The sequence below is a fragment of the Lepidochelys olivacea genome (genome assembly GCF_965140295.1).
Source record: "Lepidochelys olivacea isolate rLepOli2 genome assembly, chromosome: 2".
NCBI lineage: Eukaryota > Metazoa > Chordata > Testudines > Cheloniidae > Lepidochelys > Lepidochelys olivacea.
This window is the reverse complement of record NC_140412.1, coordinates 154797210-154816344: the sequence shown is the minus strand read 5'-3', so window position 1 is coordinate 154816344 and position 19135 is coordinate 154797210. Positions and strand designations below refer to the sequence as shown.

Sequence of the window (19135 nt, the reverse complement as noted above, 5' to 3'; positions counted from 1 at the left end):
CAGCATATATAGGGTGATTATGTCCCTAAAAACCAAAATATCCTTGTTTTCAGGGTGTGTTTCACTAAAAGCAATGAGTACATGTGTGTTTCAAGGACTTCCCCCTGAAAGGATTATCATACTCTTGCCAGAACTTTCCAGGGACTCTCCCACCCCTCTGTACTTGTCCTTTAATCCGCACTCCTCCTGTGACAAACCCACAGGATGGCATGTAGGAGAGGGAAGAGGCTTGTTTGGCTGAGGAGAGCAGAGGTTCCCTTCTCTCACTCTCCCAAGCACCTCTTCCTATTGTCACCAAGACCACTCCCTTTCCGTTGTTACCCACTATCCCTCCCACCAACATTAAAAATCTGGTCAACCTAGAATCACTTATTTTGTTGTTATGATCCTGAAGTATAAAGCCATGAATATCAAGGATGGATCTGGATGAAAGCTCCCTTTATTTGTTTCATATTTCTGCCAGATTGTGTAATGAATACTTTAACCCACTGTTTTTACAGATTAAGTTGGCAAAGCAATTGACTCCTCACTCACAGAATAAGGTTTACTAGGATTTAGGGTTACTTAAGTATAACATCAGGATAATCAAGATTTGCTAGAAAATGTTTGTAAAATGAAACTAAACAGCTTTTCCGTTTCTCAAGCTTCATGCTTCATTTTTAAACTCTTTGTTACATAACTGCACTCAAAAATAAAACAATGTAAAACTTTAGAGCCTACAAGTGTACTCAGTCCTATTTCTTGTTCAGCTAATTGCTAAGACAAACAAGTTTGTTTACATTTATGGGAGATACTGCTGAGTGCTTCTTATTTACTATGTCACCTGACAGTGAGGACAGGCGTTCACATGGCACTTTTGTAGCTGGCATTGCAAGGTATTTATGTGCCAGATATGCTAAACATTCATATGCCCCTTCATGCTTCGGCCACCATTCCAGAGAACATGCTTCCATGCTGATGATGCTCATTAAAAAAATGCGTTATTAAATTTATGACTGAACTCCTTGAGGGAGAATTGTATGTCTCCTGTTCTGTTTTACCCGCATTCTGCCATATATTTCATGTTATAGCAGTCTCAGATGATGACCCAGGACATGTTCATTTTAAGAACACTTTCACAGCAGATTTGACAAGACGCAAAGGTGGTACCAATGTGAGATTTCTAAAAATAGACACAGCCCTTGACCCAAGGTTTAAGAATCTGAAGTGCCTTCCAAAATCTGAGAGAGACGAGATGTGGAGAATACTTTCAGATGTCTTAAAAGAGCAACACTTGGATGCGGAAGGTACAGAACCCGAACAACTGAAAAAGAAAATCAACCTTCTGCTGGTGGCATTTGACTCAGATGATGAAAATGAACATGCTTCGGTCTGCTCTGCTTTGGATCGATATCGAGCAGAACCCGTCATCAGCGTGGACACGTGTATTCCAGAATGGTGATTGAAGCTTGAAGTGACATATGAATCTTTAGCGCATCTGGCAAGTAAATATCTTGTGATGCCAGCTACAATAGTGCCATGTGAACACATTCAGGTAACATTGTAAACAAGACATGAGCAGCATTAACTCCTGCAAATTGTAACCAAACTTGTTTGTCTGAGTGATTGGCTGAAGTAGGACTGAGTGGATTTGTAGGTTCTAAAGTTTTAAAAAAAAATGTAATGCAATTATTTTTTGTACATAATTCTAAATTTGTAAGTTTAAATTTCATAATAGAGATTGCACTACCGTATGTGTATTTGGTGAATTGAAATATATTATTTCTTTTGTTTTTTATAGTGCAAATATTTGTAATAAAAAATAAATATAAAACGAGCACTGTACACTTTGTATGCTGTGTTGTAATTGAAATCAATATATTTGAAAATGTAGAAAATATCCAAAAATATTCAAATAAATTGTATTCTATAATTGTTTAGCAGTGCAATTAATCACGATTCATTTTTTTAATCACAAGATTAATCATGATTAATTTTTTTTCATATTTTTAATTGCTTGACAGCCCTACTATTAACTTCTTTGTGCCTCACTTTTCCCAGCTTGAAATGAAATTATTAAGGTTTTGACATGGTCAGACTGAAGCTGTCAAAGGAATGCAAATAGAACTAGCCATTAGGTCTTCCAGCCACCAGTGTTGCTAACTCTCATGATTTTATGACAAGTCTTGCAATTTTTGGTGTTTTTCTTAAAGCTTCATCTTCTAGAGTCATCTGCTTTTGTAAGAATCTCAGCTTACATTTAAAAAATAAAGAAGTTTCTAGCCCTAGTAGTTGCAAAGAAAACTTGAAAATGTGAATGCTAAAAGCCCCCCAAACAGAAGGCAAATAAAAGAACTCAAACTATATTATTTTTAAAATCTCTTGATTTTTGGAGGCCTGACTCATGATTTCTGAACTCTTGGGGTTGGCAATAGCGAGCCTAGCTCTGACCACCTCTAAATTGGGGAGACTTAGGCCATCGAAGCCAATCAGGCTACTCACAGTACATAAAGTTAAGCATGTGAGTAAATCTTTGCAGGATCAGGCCTTAAAAGAGAATGAAAGCGGGGGAAAGCCTTGACATTTTAACAGTAAGTTTCTAATCCTTTTCTTTGAAAATACCCTTGAAAATGTAAATTAATTGCTATGATTTGGAGTTTGTGGGATAGTCACTCCCTGCCTTTGGATCTATTGGAGGGCATGATATGAATTTATAGCTGTAATGGGCAGTGTTTTGCAGGATGAAGCTGAAGACAAAGGCTGCCTACAGCAGATGTGGCTACAAAGTGGCTGCTTGTAGCTGAGCTGGCAAAAAGGAGGGCAGCTCACTAACAGTGACACAGAGTGTGGTTGTGGACTGAGAACAGAACTGGGAGTAAAGTACTCCTGCAGTTTAATCCTGGCTCTGACACTGACTCCCTTCGTTGGACCAGTCAGGTCACTTAGCCTTTTTGTCTTATGGTGCGTCTAATTTTCAAAATAAAAAACAAAAACATGGCAGCAAGTCTCAGAGCCCCAGACAATTCTTGTGGGGCTCATGCTATGGGGATAAAAATAGCAGTGTAGGCATTCCCATTCAAGCTGGAGCCCAAGCTCTAAAACCCAGCGAGATGAAGCATGTTTGCTTTTTCACAAACTTTAGCTTCCAACTAAGCATTTTTAATAAGAGCATGCTAACAGATAATAATTTAAGCTTTTATATTAGGATCTTAACCTCATCAGTATGCTTGTTGACAACGCTACAATTGGAGAGTGGAGCCTCCAGGGTCTTCCAAATGACGACCTTTCAATTCAGAATGGCATCATTGTCACAAAGGCATCTCGATATCCTTTGCTGATTGACCCACAGGGTCAAGGAAAGATCTGGATTAAGAATAAGGAAAAGAATAACGAACTCCAGGTACATTCTTTGTTTAAATCATTTTTCATCTCTGTGTCATGTTAGATCATTGCTAATAGTATAATAACCAATACAAGTTAATTATACACCACCATATTTTGGCTGTGCACTATGGTAATTCGAATCAAGTCTTCATTTTATATTCTGTATATGGTGAAAAGATGTATAGAAATGCTGTAAAGATCACACATATATTATGTCTTTATGTAAAAGGATGATATCCATGTGATAACTTGTATTTATCCTACACCTTTGACCACCTCACCCACACTCTAGTGACCAGTCGATCCTCTTTGGGATTTGGGACTTACTGTTACATTCCAGATCTGTGAGATCTTCAAATAGATGATTTGTTCAGTCCGCATTCCATGTTAATGTTTCCTTTCTGTTGCACACCTTCTCTCTTCATTCATTTTTCATGGGCTAATGCCCCTTCAGCAGTGGTCCAGTAGTGTTGCTGGAGGCTCCAAGGCTAAGCTCTGCCCTTCAACTCAGGCCACCAGATTTTCTGCCTCCAGAAGTATGACAAGTTGGCGATTCACTTTCTCCCAGTGATTTTATCATCTTTGTATTCATTTTTGTGCAGTTGCAAGTTTTAATCTTCCTCCTTCTCCTCCCCCTCCCCTGTGTCAGGTAAATAGCAGTGTGGTGGTGTCAACCCCTTGGATGTGCCACTGCCAGACTCTTCTGTCCCAACTCAGGCACGGCTGAGCTGTCCTGCAAACAACTGACTTAAATGTAAACAGGGCTCCCTACACAAGGCAGCACTTATAGGCTCTCTAGAGAGGGAATTATGTCCTGCCACTTCCCAGGGCACGGGGCATAGAGTCAGACTGGCATGTCAGGTCCCTGCCATGCCCTGTGGAGTCCCGGCTTCAAAGCAGAAAAGCCAACTAAGGGGTTTCTGAGCTTTCAGGGAGAGAGCCTACAGACAAGGAGGAAGCTATCTGGCCAGCTCAGCTGGTAAGTCCCACAACAGAGCTGGGCTGGGTCCTGAAAGGGGCTTTCTGCTGCTCCTTGGGGAAAGTAGCAGGGCTCCTACCTAGCTCCCCTTCCAGGGAGGTAAGTGAGAAATCCCTTCCCATGATCAGAATGATCCTGACTGACTGAGGAAAGCCATGAGTGGTACTAGGTTGCACCTATAGTACTTACCTGCATGTTAGCTAGCCTGGGGGAACAGGCCTTTCAGACTCCCCAAGTCAGTTAACAAGCTTCTTCAACAATCGAGGTATACGTACCAATACCCTTCCTTTGTTGTGTGGTCTGCTGTATTAATTTAGATGGAATATATAGGCTAGAAGTGATAACATAGCCACTCACTGTTCAACATTAAACAGTGTTAATGGTACACCCTGTCACTCTTTGGGGTGGAAATGGGGTATTATAGCCCCACGGCTGAGTCCAAATGGCTACCCTTAGCCCCAGGGCAGTATGACCTAAGGGCCAGTGTCAGTGAGGCTGCCCTCTTAAGCAGGGCTGTGTTCCCTAGTGGCCAGAGTCAATATGGCTGCCCACCTATTCGGGGCAGTGTGGCCCAGTGGCCAGAGTCAATATGGCTGCCCACTTATCAGGGCTGTGTGGCCTAGAAGCCAGGGGGGAAGTGAGATGCCACTCAGGGCTGGGTGGTAGCCAGGGTAGGGGCCGGGGGACCAGACCCTCCATAGTCCACTGGGTCCCAACCCAGAGCCCGGTCAACATCGAGTGGATTTGCCACTAGGTCAGCAGGGATCCATCTGAAACATGCTGCCTTTGTCCCAGTTCCACAACCGGATCAATGTCTAGTCCCCCTGGGTTACTTCCTACCCTCTTTTCGAACGTTGCTGTCCACAGGTCTCCTGGACATCTGGGGTCGTCAGCCTGTGAAGCTCTCAAAAACTCCGTCCTCTCTTGGGCTTCCGTGGGCAGCCGGGTATCTGCCTGGCTCTCAACGCACTTTGCTTTCGTGATCTGGGGCTCCAGCAGCTGCTGGGTGGGCGCCTGTAATGTGCGTCCTCTCTCTTCAGTGGTCAGCCCTGAGTGAGCTGGGCTGCTCTCTTTTATACCTAGGCTCTAGTTGGAGCATGCCCAGCAGTGGTCAGGAGGTGTGACATCCTCTACCCACAATATGGAGTTAACCCCTTCTTGTCCAGTGCAGGGCTGGTACACCCCATCACAGATCCCAAAACGAAGTGGTGGGTGGAACAGACCATCCCCCCCCATTATTTTGTCCACCAATTAGACATAGTTTCTGGCACACCAATTTTGGTTCACTGATTTCTGTTTCCACTTTTTGTATTTACCAAGCATGATCTTACCACATTCCGTGAGTTATATCAGGAGGCCTTTTTGTTTTGATTAATTTAGTCTTTCTGCCTCCTTTTTGTATCTTTTCCCATCAACATTATAGGTTATTGTGACATCTTATGAACATTCACATACTTTTTACAATTGAGCTCACAATTAGTCCCAGTTTGTGGGCCCAGTTATCACAACAGGTCCCCAGGCCAGGATAAATAGTGTACTACCTCACCACTGTAAACAGCCAGGAGAAGTAATTACAAAAAGTAATTTTCCCTCTGTTGATACTCACAGCTTCTTGTCAACTGTTGGGAATGGGCCACATCCACCCTGGTTGAATCGGCCTTGTTAGCACTGACCTCCCACTTGGTAAGGCAACTCCCATCTTTTCATGTGCGGTATATTTATACCTGCCTACTGTATTTTTCACTCCATGCATCTGATGAAGTGGGTTATAGCCCACGAAAGCTTATGCCCAAATAAATTTGTTAGTCTCTAAGGTGCCACAAGGACTCCTTGTAGTAGTTAGTTAGTTATTTCCAATGGTTAGGATTGCTAGTGCCATGTATCAGCTTCATTCCTCATGGGTTTCTCAAAGCACACCTGCTGAAATTCCTTCTGAAAACATAAAACCATGTACTTGATGCAATGCAAAATTAAGCATTATTCTCAGATAACATCCAGTGCCTCTGTGTGGGGAGGCAAGCATAAACAACATGTTGAAAGCCAACACAACATTCACGCTAGACCCTTGCAAACTCACTATGGAAGCAAGCATACTTGGAAGACAAATTTCCAAAATCTCATCGTAGGTGTCCTTTTAGTTCATTTTGACACATCTATAAGGGTGTGTCTTTAAATAGATTATTTTAAAAAGCAAAAACCACAAACATGGCCATATGGGATGGGACCACTGAGTACCATGTCCTTTTTGTGACTGTGACCAGTACCAGCTGCTTCAATGGAAGGTGCAAGATACTATATGGCAGGCAATTATGGTATTTGCAGAGGAAGTGTCCCCCTGCTTCCTGTTAAGAGTTGCCTTATTTTTGAGGCATGAATGTTTATATCCATTCTGAAAACCAGGGAGTAACCAGAGTCCAAATCTTCTCCATGACAGTGGAAATAGTGTCCTGGGAAGAGAAGAATCTGCTGCCTTTCCAGAGAGTTCACATAAAGGATACAGAAGAAATTGAAGAAGAAGAAGCTGAAATCCTCCTCCTCATCCTTCACTGGCCGAGAAGATACTTTGGACTTGCTAAATAGACAAGGACCCCACATTGTACCTTCAGAAAAGACCAGACATCTTGAAGCTGGGATTCCTTCATGTAGACTGGGAACATCTACCTTTAACAACTTGGGCATTGGAAGAGAAATGTAGTTTAGCATGGAATCTCCATTAAGCAATGATACAGTTTCGTATCCAGACAGAACTCAACCAGGATATTTCATTTACTCATCTGGCCAAATTTACATGTCAGGATTATGGGGAAACAGAAAGCTTTTTGGGACAGGGACTGCCTCACTGTGTATTGTCCAGCACAGTGATGCCCTGACCTGTCAGTGCTGTTGTGATATGAATATTATTATAATCCCCAAAGATCTGGTGATCTCAGCTACACTAGAGTTTCTCCAGGAGGTTTGGTTGGAGTCCTACAACTGAGCGCTATAGAAATGTGGGTACCAACCATAGTGGCATTTTGTAGCCAGGCACATCAGATCTTGCATTTGAGTATCAGGTGCCAAGTTTAATCACAGTGACAAATTAGATGAGCCTTTAGCTGGCCTTTCTTGTCACCATTACTTCTGAAAAGTAAGTTTGAGAATTAGTTCCCATATCCCTACAAAAACCACACTGCCTTTGTCATGAGGAAAAGGTTATTCTTATAGTTCCAGAAACCTTTCTCTTCAAGGTAAGTTACGCTTTCTACAATTCCTGGGAAATAGTTCTCCCATCATTGTATTCTAACCCTTGGAAGATTTATGGCATAAATAGGCATTCTTACAGCTCTAAAGATATATTTCAAGCATACAGAATGCATATGCCAATTGCACCCTGTTCATTTCATTCTATCATAATGCCAAGGCCCGAGAGCCTCAAAGTTGCTGCAGGCAAGATGTAAAAATCCTGCACCAGTTGGCATGCTATTCTGTGAATAGTTGGGAAACTATTCACAGAAGTCCCTAAAGGTACTGGGTATGAGTGTATGAGCCTCATTCGAGGAGTATTTGCAAAGTAAGTTTCCATTCCTCTGTAGAGACATCCTTTGGTAGGAAGGTGCTGCTGGGTTGGTTCCCATATAATTCCTTAGTGTATAAAGTTCTTGCTTTATATGGAGGAAACATCTGTTCCTGCCTACTATTCTACTATAATAATTGAACTCTGCTTACTCTTTCCCTCTCTACATCTGGTATGCACTGCTCATTACTTCCCAGGAGTAATGAATGAGGAGAGAAGCCGTGCAACAGAATGAGAATTTTCTTACCTGATAATTTTATTTTTGTCCGCACCTTCTCTCTGAATTCAACCCATCCTGGTAGTTTGGTAAATGACCAGAATATAAATTGAAAATGTTCTCTAGTGAGAGATTTAGACATATAGTGTCTTAATGCTAATAATTGATTGCTGGAGGTTTTCTGTATTTGTGGAAGAACTCTGCTGTAAGCCTGAGCTGAAGGATGGAGCATAATCCTGGAGCCTCCAGCAACACCACCTTTGAATTCCATAGTTGGGGGGTCATTAATCCATTAGTGGTGAATGAAGAGAGAAGCTGCTAACAGAAGAGAAATTTCTTACTTGATAGTTTTCTATTCTCCTCAACAAGTGTGGAATTTTTACCTCCTCTCCAAACTCCACTGCTCAAGGATGCAAGATGGGCAATAGTGCAATCCTGCATCTTTGATGGATTTAAAGTCCAATATCTCATGATCCTGAAGAGGTAGAAATGGGAGCTTTATACTATTGTCTGCCAATGTGGTCCTGGTGGAGATGGATTATTGGGAGAGTGCCACCGAGGCAGTCGAAGGTGCATGAGGATTGCAATTTATCACATGGATACCCAATCACTGTTAATATGGTGAGTAATATACTGCCTCTAGAGCCTGTCAAAATGAGGTTGATGGATGAGAAAAGAGACTAATAAAAAAGAATAGGACAACAAAAACATGGGCAATGATGATGTCCCAGACGTGATATTATGACCTAAACCCTTACCTTTCTGTTGTGCCTGCAACCTCCAAACAGAAGGCCACATCATCTAGGGAGGGAAATCAATAGGATTTGGTATCAAGCCCAGAACCCTTAAACCAATAATTGAGAAACATCACCCCCACCCCAGATATGGCGAAGAAACACAGCTAAGAGCATGACAAAACTAAAATGAGAAAAAAGAAAAAAATGATATAAAATATCCGCAGAGACCTGCCAAGAAAAAAATGGATGTTAGAATCTACGTGTTTTGGGGGGTTTGTTTTGTTTACTAACAGGCTAACAAAATCACCTCAATCTGTGTTTTAGCTAGAGGGGTACCTGAGCAAGAATCTACCAGTTCCCTAAGGCCCTTCTTAGCTAGAGAGGGAAGCCAGTAATATTTGGCATATGACTCAGAACTGTAACCCAGTTTGTACAGACTGATTTGTAACACCACATGTAGAAAGGATAAAGAACTGCAGCTAAATTAATGGGAAAAGATAAAATGTAGAGAGAGAGAGGTGTTTTAAAAAACTTAGTCCTGTGAAGGATAAGGGGACATTTATAGATCCAAATGTTAACAAAAACACCCCAGTATGATTTTCCATGAGAATAACTGAAGAGAAAATGGTAAAAGACAGGTATTTATAATGATCCTTTTTAAACCTGTGACATAAGGTATATATTTCTTACACATTTGCTACTAGAGGGCAAATATTAGACTTTTTATTTAAAGATAAATAGAATTGTTGATGTCCTTATGTAAGTGTTAAAAGAGAGGAAGCAAATACCAAGAGTAAGGGAATGCAACAGAACTGAGACATTATAGGTTATGCGTTCCAGAAGGTATTCATATTGATTTCGTAAAATTTCTGTTAAAGGAATTTTAAAAAGTCAATTAATCCCATTTGTCTCATCTTTCCTCAGATAAGTCCATTGTTAGTCTCTTACAGGCAGTAAGTCACTATACTTCTGTTCTTTTTTTTTCTGTAGCCCAGCATCTCCCACAATTCTGGACATCAGGGATGCTCTCCTCTCTCAGCTGCTCATGGACGTGGGATCAGAGTTCTGGTGCCACATGGTCTGGCCAGGTGGCCATGCCCCCTCTGCTCCTGCTTGCTGCTAGGTTTTTTGCCTCTATAGCAGCAGACAGGGTGGCTTCTTTGGCTCTCATCCTTCATCCTTCTATTTCAGCTTTTCTGCCCTTTTTGGGGGGCTGTAGGGAGCAGTGTTCTCGCTCCTCAGCATTCCTCCTCCCTGAGTCAGTCAACCCTTCAGGGGTTTAACCCTCCCGAGTCCCAACGCCTCCACTGCAGCATCTCCCTGCTGGCTTCCCTGTCCCTTATAGGAACAGCAGAGCAGCCAAGAAAGCATCAGGTCAAATCCAAGCAATGCTGTTTATGGGAGGCAGCCTGTCCAGGTTAGGCAGATAACAAGTTGGGCCCAGCCTCCACCCAGCCTTCCATTCCTTACTCTGTTAGGTCCTGGGGCTGCAAGTTGCACAGGCAGGTGGGGTCCCCTACCCATTAAGGTAACCATGAATCCAGTGGGGGGAAATATACGAGGAACCCCAGTGCAGAGGAGGGAGAGGCACCAACAGTGGGGAGGACCCTGACCACGCTACTTAGAGGGTAAGTCCCAGTGAACGCCTGCCAAACAAAGAGGGGAGGCTTGTGGGGCCACAAGTCGCCCCCCCAAGTCTTAAAGTTTGTTCTGAATGCTTTAGGGAAAGAAGCAGGGCTTCTAATCAGCCCTCCTCCCTCCCAAGCCAACCAGGAGGGCTCTGACAATGAGTTCCCCCCTCCCAGGGGGAATGGGATTCAGTGGGGAGGATTCTAGGACAGACGTCTCGAGAGGGCTCCAGGTCTGAAGGAAGGCAAGCTGCAAAAGGCCTCACCAAAGCCTCAGCCGAGCCTCTGCACTCCCAAAACACACAACAAGGGTAAAAGAGGTTTACATGTTTTTTTAAAAGGCTAAAAAGGGAAACACAAAGCACAACAAATCCAGGAGATGAGATACCCCTGACCCCTCTTCCTCTACTGAGGAGGGTGAGCTGTCTGGCTCAGAAACCTGAGCAGGCTTCTGAGATTAAGCCTTAGAGTAAATTTCTCCCCTTAAGCTCCTCGGCTGAGTACTGCAATACCCCTTCACTCGTCCCTTGAGGAAGTGATTAGGGGTACATGGAACAAGCCTGACAAGGGCAACACCTTAACAAGAGTGACCTCAGGGTCTATAACATTCAAGAACCACAGGGCACCATTGCTGAGACACTGAAGATTGACACCTCTGAAGATTGAGCATCCCTCGCCAGGTATGGTTACTTCGTCAGACTGTGAGTTCTATCCCAAGGACCCAACAAAAGAAAGATGGAGGCCTCTCTCCAAAAGGGCTTTCAAGCCTCCTCCATCATTCTCTGAGTGTCCCTGGCAGCTGCCTGCTTTGCAAGAGCATCTCTTTCCTGGCTGGAATATCTCAAATCCATTAAGGACAGAGATAACCCTGACTTTGGCTCCACTTTAAAGAAAGTCTCCCTAGCAACAGTGTTTGTATCTGATGTCTGAATGGATGCAGTGAGGTCCTCCTCAGCACAAACCATGGCTTCCAGCTCAGTAGCCAGGCGCCAGCAATGCCTATGGCTCTGAATCTGGAAGGTGGCTCTAAGCAGGTCTGATGCTTGGCCAAGTTTACAGGCTCCGTGCTTTATGGAGAAAAGCTGGATAAGATGGTGGATGACTGTGCTGCAAAATCCAAACACTTTCTTCCCCACTAAATGCCATCAGGAAAGAATATAGACTGCCCTTCGGAGAGAGGTGCTCCTTTCACTCCTCTTCCTCACAAAGGTATAAGTGAAGGAACAACAGATTCCCAAAGGAAATACAGCAGAATCAAAGCCTAAGGGGTGTGATGTAATCCAGACATACCTCAGGTCCCCCCCATGCCCCAATCCACTGTTTACACAAACCTCCATCAATAACTGAAGCTAAGAGGCGGGATTTCCCATTTCCTAAAGGAATGGTTTTCATTAACCACAGACATGTCAGGGAGACAGTGAGCCAGGGATACTTTTCTTTCAAACTGTGGGCTTCACCCCATCCATTCTTCATCCAGTCATCCAGCTCCAATGACCCCATAAAACAAAATCTAATCCAGAATGAAATATCTCATCTTCTGGATATGGGAGTGATAGGGAGTGTCCCCACAGAGGAAAGATTCTCCAAGTTCTTCTCCATCTTCTTTATTGTACAGAAGTGCATGGGGAGGCAGGGGGATGAGGTATCACAGCCAGTCTTAACCTCAAAAGGCGCAACAGGTGGATAAAGAAAATGAAGTTTTGGGTGGAGACCCTGGCTTCTGTGGTGTCATCCCTACCCCAGGAGGACTTCTTGTCTTCAGTAGGTCTAGCGAATGCATATCTCCATATCCCCATCAGTCTGTGCCACTTCAGACTTCCGAGATTCATCTATGTAGGAAACATTTATCAGTACTAAACTCTCCTGTTCAGCATGACGTTGGCCTCAAGGGTTTTTATAGAGATGGTGGTGGTAATAATAGCTATACTCAGGTCACAGGAAATTCACCTGTACCTTCCTGGATGACATTTTAATCTGTTGCCATCAGCAGAGCACAGAGCCACACATATCGGATGTTGAAACTCCTCCAGGTGCACAGCTTCATCACCAATGCCAAGAACAGTTTTATTTTTCCATCCAGGAATGTATTTTCTTGATCCAGAGCTTCAGGAGGCCCACCCTAGCACTATTTCTCCAAGTGCTAGGACTGCTGGTATAATGCAGAGGGGTCACTCCATGAGGACACTCATGTATCAGGAGTCTTAAAGCCATCATACTAAAGGTGTGGTACCACTCCCCGAAACACATGAAAGATCAGTTGTGGGTTCTGACACAGATGTTCAACTCCTCACAATGGTGGTGAGCCCACTACAGTGCCCACAAGGGCATGCCCAACTGCCTTCCACTTCCTTTAGTCCTGGCAACTGAATCCAACCTGGAAGGCTGGGGAGCTCACTTGGAAACCCAAAACAGCCCAGGGCCTCTGGAGCGAGGAGGAAAAGGCTCACAGCATAAACCTCCTAGAACTGAGAGCTGTCAAACTAGTTCTGCAAAGGTTCCAGCCTACCCAAAGGCTGAACCGTGTCCTGGTTCAGTCAGACAAATACGACTATGGTCGCATATTTAAACAACCAAGGGGGAACAAGGAGTCCAGCACTACCCACAGAAGCAATGGACATAATGAGATGGGCAGAACAGTTCCTCCTTTCTCTCAAAGCAATCCACATCACAGGGGACTTGAACCAAAAGGCAGACTGACTTAGGTGCATGGTCAAAAACTCTGAGTGGTACCTGAATCAGGAGGTTTTCGATCCTGTCCAGTTAAGCACTGGAATAAATTGCCTAGGGATGTTGTGGAATCTCTGTCATTGGAGTTTTTAAGAAACTGTCAGGAATGGTCTAGTCATTGCTTAGTTCTGCCTTGAGTGCAGGAGACTGGACTAGATGACCTACTGAGGTCCCTTCCAGTCCTACATTCCTATGATTGATTCAGAGGGAGGCAGACCCATGATCCACAGGGACAGTTGCCTTATCATGCAGTTGGCTGCAGGGCCTACTTTCTAATTTCTACCCTTTCCACTACTGGAGAAGATGGTCCAGAAAATGAGAACAGACTACGGTAATAGTGATAACTCCTCATTGACTGCAGAGACCTGGGTTCCCGGACCTTACAGAGCTGAAACTAGAGTTCCCACTCCAGCTTTCATGGAGACTGGATATCCTCTTGCAAGGTCGCCAACTTCATCTGGACCCAAAACAGCTTCAACTAACAGCCTTGCTGTTGAAAAGGAAGAACTAGAAGGTCTTGGTCAGTCCACCAGAGTCATTAAAAATTACTTTAGTCTAGGAGAGTATTGACACTATCAGCTCTGGTCCAGATTCAACAACTGGTGCCAAGAGCACAGTGTGTATCCCAGAAATCCAGGAATTCCAACCATACTGGACTTCTCCAAGAAGCCATAGATAGAGGCCTTCAAACCAGTGCTTTTGCGTGTCAGGTGTCTGCTCTTAGTAGCAGGTTATCCTCGGGCTCCCTGGCAGACAATGCACAGATAGCCACTTTCTTTCAAGGAGTTTGATAAGCCACACTGGTGACCTTCTGCCAGTTTTGAGGGCCCTGATGAGCTCTTAGAGCATCTGACTTCAGTGTCAGCCTTTTATTTACCGACTAAGGCTTGTTTCTTATTAGTTGTCACATCCTCCAGGCAAGTGTCAGAGCAGGCAGCCTTATCTATACAGGAGCCATATTGCATGTTCCACAAGAGCAAGGTTGTGCTCAGGACACCAGAATTCTTTCTTTCTAAGGTGAATTCATCTTTCCACACTTCCAAAGAAGTTGTGTTTCTTTTGTTCCGTCAAAAACCACAACATCCAACTGAAAAGGTGTGGCAGACCTCAAATGTCAGAAGAGTATTGAAATTTTGTTTCAAGCATAAAGAATCCCTGAGACGATTGAGCTCCTTATTCACGTCCTTCCACATGAAATAGCAAGGACTCAGAACTTCCACGTTCTGCATTTGTAGATGGATTAGACTGTGTATTGTAGAACAAATCATCAGAGGCTCCTGTCCCAGAAGGGATCAAGGTGCTGTCCACAAGATCCTTAGAAACCTTGTGGACAGAATGACCAAGAGCATCAATTTCAGACAGTTGCAACGTGGCCACATGGTCTATAAATTACCCCTTCATTAGGCAATACAAGATGGACAGCAATACAGAGGCCTCCTTCCGCAGAAAGGCACTGCAGGCGGTGGCCCAAATATAATACAGACTTCTCAATGAGCTTACAAAAGGGGGGTACTTTTTTCCTACCAAACTTTTGTTTCATATCCCTCCCTACACCTGATCACTACTCGCTACTACCCAAACATCTGGAATTGTGGGAGATGCAAGGCTACAGAAAAGAAAATTTCTTGCCAATAATTTAATTTCTGCTAGCAGTGTCTCCCACAATTCTGCCCTCCCTAGATGGCTCATGAGTCAAGAGTCAGATATAGTCATTAGCATATAATCATCTTCCTTGGTCTAATGTATATAGTTATCTCTGGAATATGTGTTAATAATAATATGCAAGTTTTACAGTTTGGGAATAACTCATTTGGCTCAAGCAGGAGCAGAGGGGGCATGGCTAAATTTTGCATTCCAAAATGCTGATCTCCCTCCATGAGCTGCAGAAAGAGGAGAGTAGCTGAAGCATCCAAAATTGTGGGACACGCTGATAGCAGAAAGGAAATTATACGTAAGAAATTTTCCAATGCTGGTTCTGTGTAGGATACATGTTTTGGGAACCAGAGTGATAAAGTACATTTATTGGGTGTAACCACACACATTTTGAATAGATGTCTGTCTTTATTTAAATTCAGACATATCAGTATATAATCCTAGCACCATGCCCATGGGAACTTGGGGGATACTGGCCCTGAAATAACTTTTTCATCAATTTTCTAACATCAGGCCAGTAGTTATATCAGAATTTAAAGTCAAAAACATTTTCTCCCCAGTTCTTCATGTGAAAAAACACACTGGGGTTTTTTGCTAACATTTAGATTTATAAACATCCCTTTTTCTTTTCTAGGTCTCTTTGAAAGTATATTAAAATTCCTCCTTCTCTCTTCATCTCTTCTTACATTTTAGTTTTTTTTACATGGTTTTAGCTGTGTTTATAATTTCTAGGAGTGGGACTACTCAACAGACATTGGTCTAGGGGTTCTGGACCATACACCAAACCTCCCTATGTAAGGTTGGACTTCAAGGTGGGAGTCAAGGGGTGAAAAGGGTTAGGCCAGATCCTCGGAAGAGTGAGGGTTTAGGTCATAGCATCATATCTGGAACATCTTCATTTCCTGTGCGGTTGTTGTGTTTATCTTATTTCTCAATAAATTTCTTCTCATCCATCAACCTAATTTGACAGAAACTATGGGCATAGTGCTATTATGGTGGTTTTATACATACTTCAGTTTTAACAAGGCTAAAAGTGTGAACAGCTATAGTTGTAATCTTTTCAATTATATGTTTTATATTTATCTAATTATATCTGTTTACTATATTTCTTAACATTTTAATTGAAAAGGTATACATAGAGATGCTAGATAATACTTAGTCCTGCCTCACTGCAGGGGACTGGACTAGGTGACTTATCGAGGTCCCTTCTAGTCCGACTTTTCTATGAATCTATGTCTTCTGGGCAAGGGCTTTCTTCATTTTAATTGTGTGTGTATCTTAGTGTCATCTGAAAAAACACAATTTACCAGGCTGATGAGGAACACTATTCTATTTTCATCCAAAGACTGAAAAAGACTTACACGCAATTTAAGAATTATAAATAAATCATGATCAGACCATTTGATATTCAAAGATTTGGGAAGGGATTTGATCTCGTGAAGTGCTGAGCTCCTGTTGAAGTCAATGACAACTGAAGGTTCTCAACACCTCTCAGGAGGCATTCAGTACCTCACAATAGCTGCCCCCTGTCGATCATCCACTGTAACACTTCTCTGCCTCACATGGGTGTTGTGAGGATAAAGTCATTAATGTTTATGAGGTACTCAGGCACTGCAGTGATGGGAGCCAGGTAAAGCAAGCAAATAAAATAGATAACAATGAGGAAAAGCAAAGAGGCAGATCCTCCTCCCATTCAAGTCAACGGCAAAACTTCTATTAATTTAAATGGGAGCAGGAGTAAGCCCAAAAATTGTGGTGATGTATATGGATCTCTCACTGTGAATTGAATGTTTAAAAAATTCTGATTGGTTTTGTGTTGATCACTGTATAGAGCAAAACTGGATTTTATTATAAGCAAATCTCCATAGGTTACGTCTCTGAACCACAAATACTTCAGGAGTCACCTAGAAGACTGCCTTTCCCTAGGAAGACCTTTGTTAATAGAAGATGTTGGAGAAGAACTCGACCCTGCTCTGGATAACATTTTGGAAAAAAATTTCATAAAATCTGGCTCAACTCATAAAGTAAGATGAATTTTGAACATGAAAATAAAAGGACAGTGTCATAGATACCTGATATCGGCTGGTGACTAGACACCATAGTGATTGCACCTTTGAAATGTTTAGACAGGCAGACAGCAATCATTTATTTAAGTAAATAATTTATCTGATTTTTTTTAAGAGGGGATCATCTTTCATCGGAAGAAACAACTGTTGTTGGAAAGTGAGCTGTTAAAAAATGAAAAATGTATTTATATTTTTTTTCAGGTAAAAGTAGGTGACAAGGAGGTAGATATAATGAAGGGATTTACCCTTTATATAACAACTAAATTGGCTAATCCTGCCTATACTCCAGAAATCAGTGCAAAAACGGCTGTGATTGATTTTACTGTTACCATGAAAGGCTTGGAAGATCAGCTCCTTGGCCATGTCATTCTGACTGAAAAACAGGTAAATGCTGATCTTTGGGTTAGCAACATTTGAACTGGTATAAAAAGAAGGCTTACTTGGTACTTGCAATTTGAGTTGACTTGTCACAATTCAACCCAGAACAGTGAGAAGTTGTGTCATCACCTGCCCTGTAACTCCGGGTGCCTTAGATGCTTTGCTGCTCTGACTCACTGCCTGGACACCAACAGCCAGCAGACAACCGCATGGTTCCCTGAGTGTCTGTGTGATGTGCAGCCCTGGTTCAGTGTTCTGATCCTAGGAGCTTGCCTACAACAAACCAGCTCCGCAGTGGTTTCCACCAACCTTGGTTACTGCTTGCAGCGTGACCCCCAACACACTCCCAGTCCCAAATTTTCCCCAAACTGTCTGACCTGAAGTGTCCAGCTCCCTCCTGGAACACTCAGAGAAACAATAAGTTTCATTGCTCCTTTAAAGGGACAAAAGTACAGGTTAACAGTCACTTCAATTCAAATACAACACGAGGTTGATTTTGAATAAAAGTAAAACAAATTTATTAACAAAAGGACATAGGTTAGGTGATACCAAGTAGAAGGGATTGTAGGTAGAATGGGTTACAAACCAACAAAAGTAAAAATACTCTTTCTAGTGCTTAAGACCTAACTTTACAAGTTACAGTCTTTGCTCAAGGTAGTTTTCTTACCAATCTTTTTCTTCCAGCCATGGCTGACTGTCTCTTAGTCAAGACCTTCCACAGACGTACACAGTGCTGGTTTCCCTTGTCTTCCTAGGTGAAAGATCTTTGCCTAAGCAGATTTTTCATTTATAGTCAGATCCCAAAGACTTCAACCCCTTGGTTGAAGGCCCCATCTTTCTCAGCTTGTAAAAGCTCTGGCCCCTGGTGTCTGTCCAGTGATGGATGCCAAGAAGCTTCTCTCCCCTTATATCTTCCCAAACTCACTGTATTGTCCCTGGGCTCTGGATGATCTCATGCTATTCTTTCCTTCCTGTAGACTTCCCATTCCCCTGCTGATTTGTATGTAAATTGGGCTTCCATTGTTTTTGATCACACCTGGCTTAATTTAATTGGAGACGGGTAGAAAGCTGCCTTCCCTCCGATCTGGGAGAAATCCTGTTTCTCCCTTCATGGTCACAGACTTTAAAGCGTAGTATCAGTGAGTATTCATAATTTCTCATATAGTGTTAATGCATACGTTTTACAATGATACTAATCACCAGTGTGTCAGTGGCTTTCCAAATGGACCTTACTTGATGCACTTGTATAAAACAGTAATAATGTATACAATCAGTTGTTTCAATTACTTATCATTTGAGGTTCAGCCCCTCGCAAGGGGCTATCTTGACTTGGTAGTTTGATGACTTTGTTTACCTTTTATGTAAATATGCCTTCATTGTGGTTGCCTCACGACCAGGCTGGTCAGATAAAGAAATACACATTCCTCTGGCAAGCAATGCATAAGCCCAGTCTGCCCTAGACAAACACATTTTAAGAACATAATACTAGCACGGGTCTATAACACTTAGTACATACCTTGTACATACATCATGTAAGAATATTAATGATCAGTAAGCTATTTTTTTCCAATGGCGTATTACATGCCAACTTTTGGTTGTATATCATGACAACAGTGTGTTAGGTGTAGTGAGCTGACAAGAGTTGCTGACAGAGTAGTGAAGAATCAATGGGTCTCTGTGTCACACTTGTTTTGCATAACTCTGAACCAACTCAAAGACTGTGAGTACAAAAAATTGAATGAAAGTGTAAGTTTTATTGGGCTTACTCTCACATAGGAGAGAATGGTGGGGGGAAGGAGCTGAGGAGAGAGAAAATGCTAATAAAAATAAAAGA

At 42.6% G+C, this 19135-nt stretch overlaps 1 protein-coding gene across 1 annotated transcript in view; it reads left to right on the top strand.

Moving 5' to 3' along the window:
- LOC311517041 (dynein axonemal heavy chain 5-like) overlaps positions 1-19135 on the top strand; it is a 266786-nt gene that overhangs the window by 180068 nt on the left and 67583 nt on the right. Inside the window, exons 63-65 of the mRNA XM_084621560.1 lie at positions 3185-3379; positions 16726-16881; positions 17125-17307. Coding sequence (XP_084477686.1) covers positions 3185-3379; positions 16726-16881; positions 17125-17307 — 534 coding nt within the window. The remainder of the gene's footprint in view (positions 1-3184; positions 3380-16725; positions 16882-17124; positions 17308-19135) is intronic.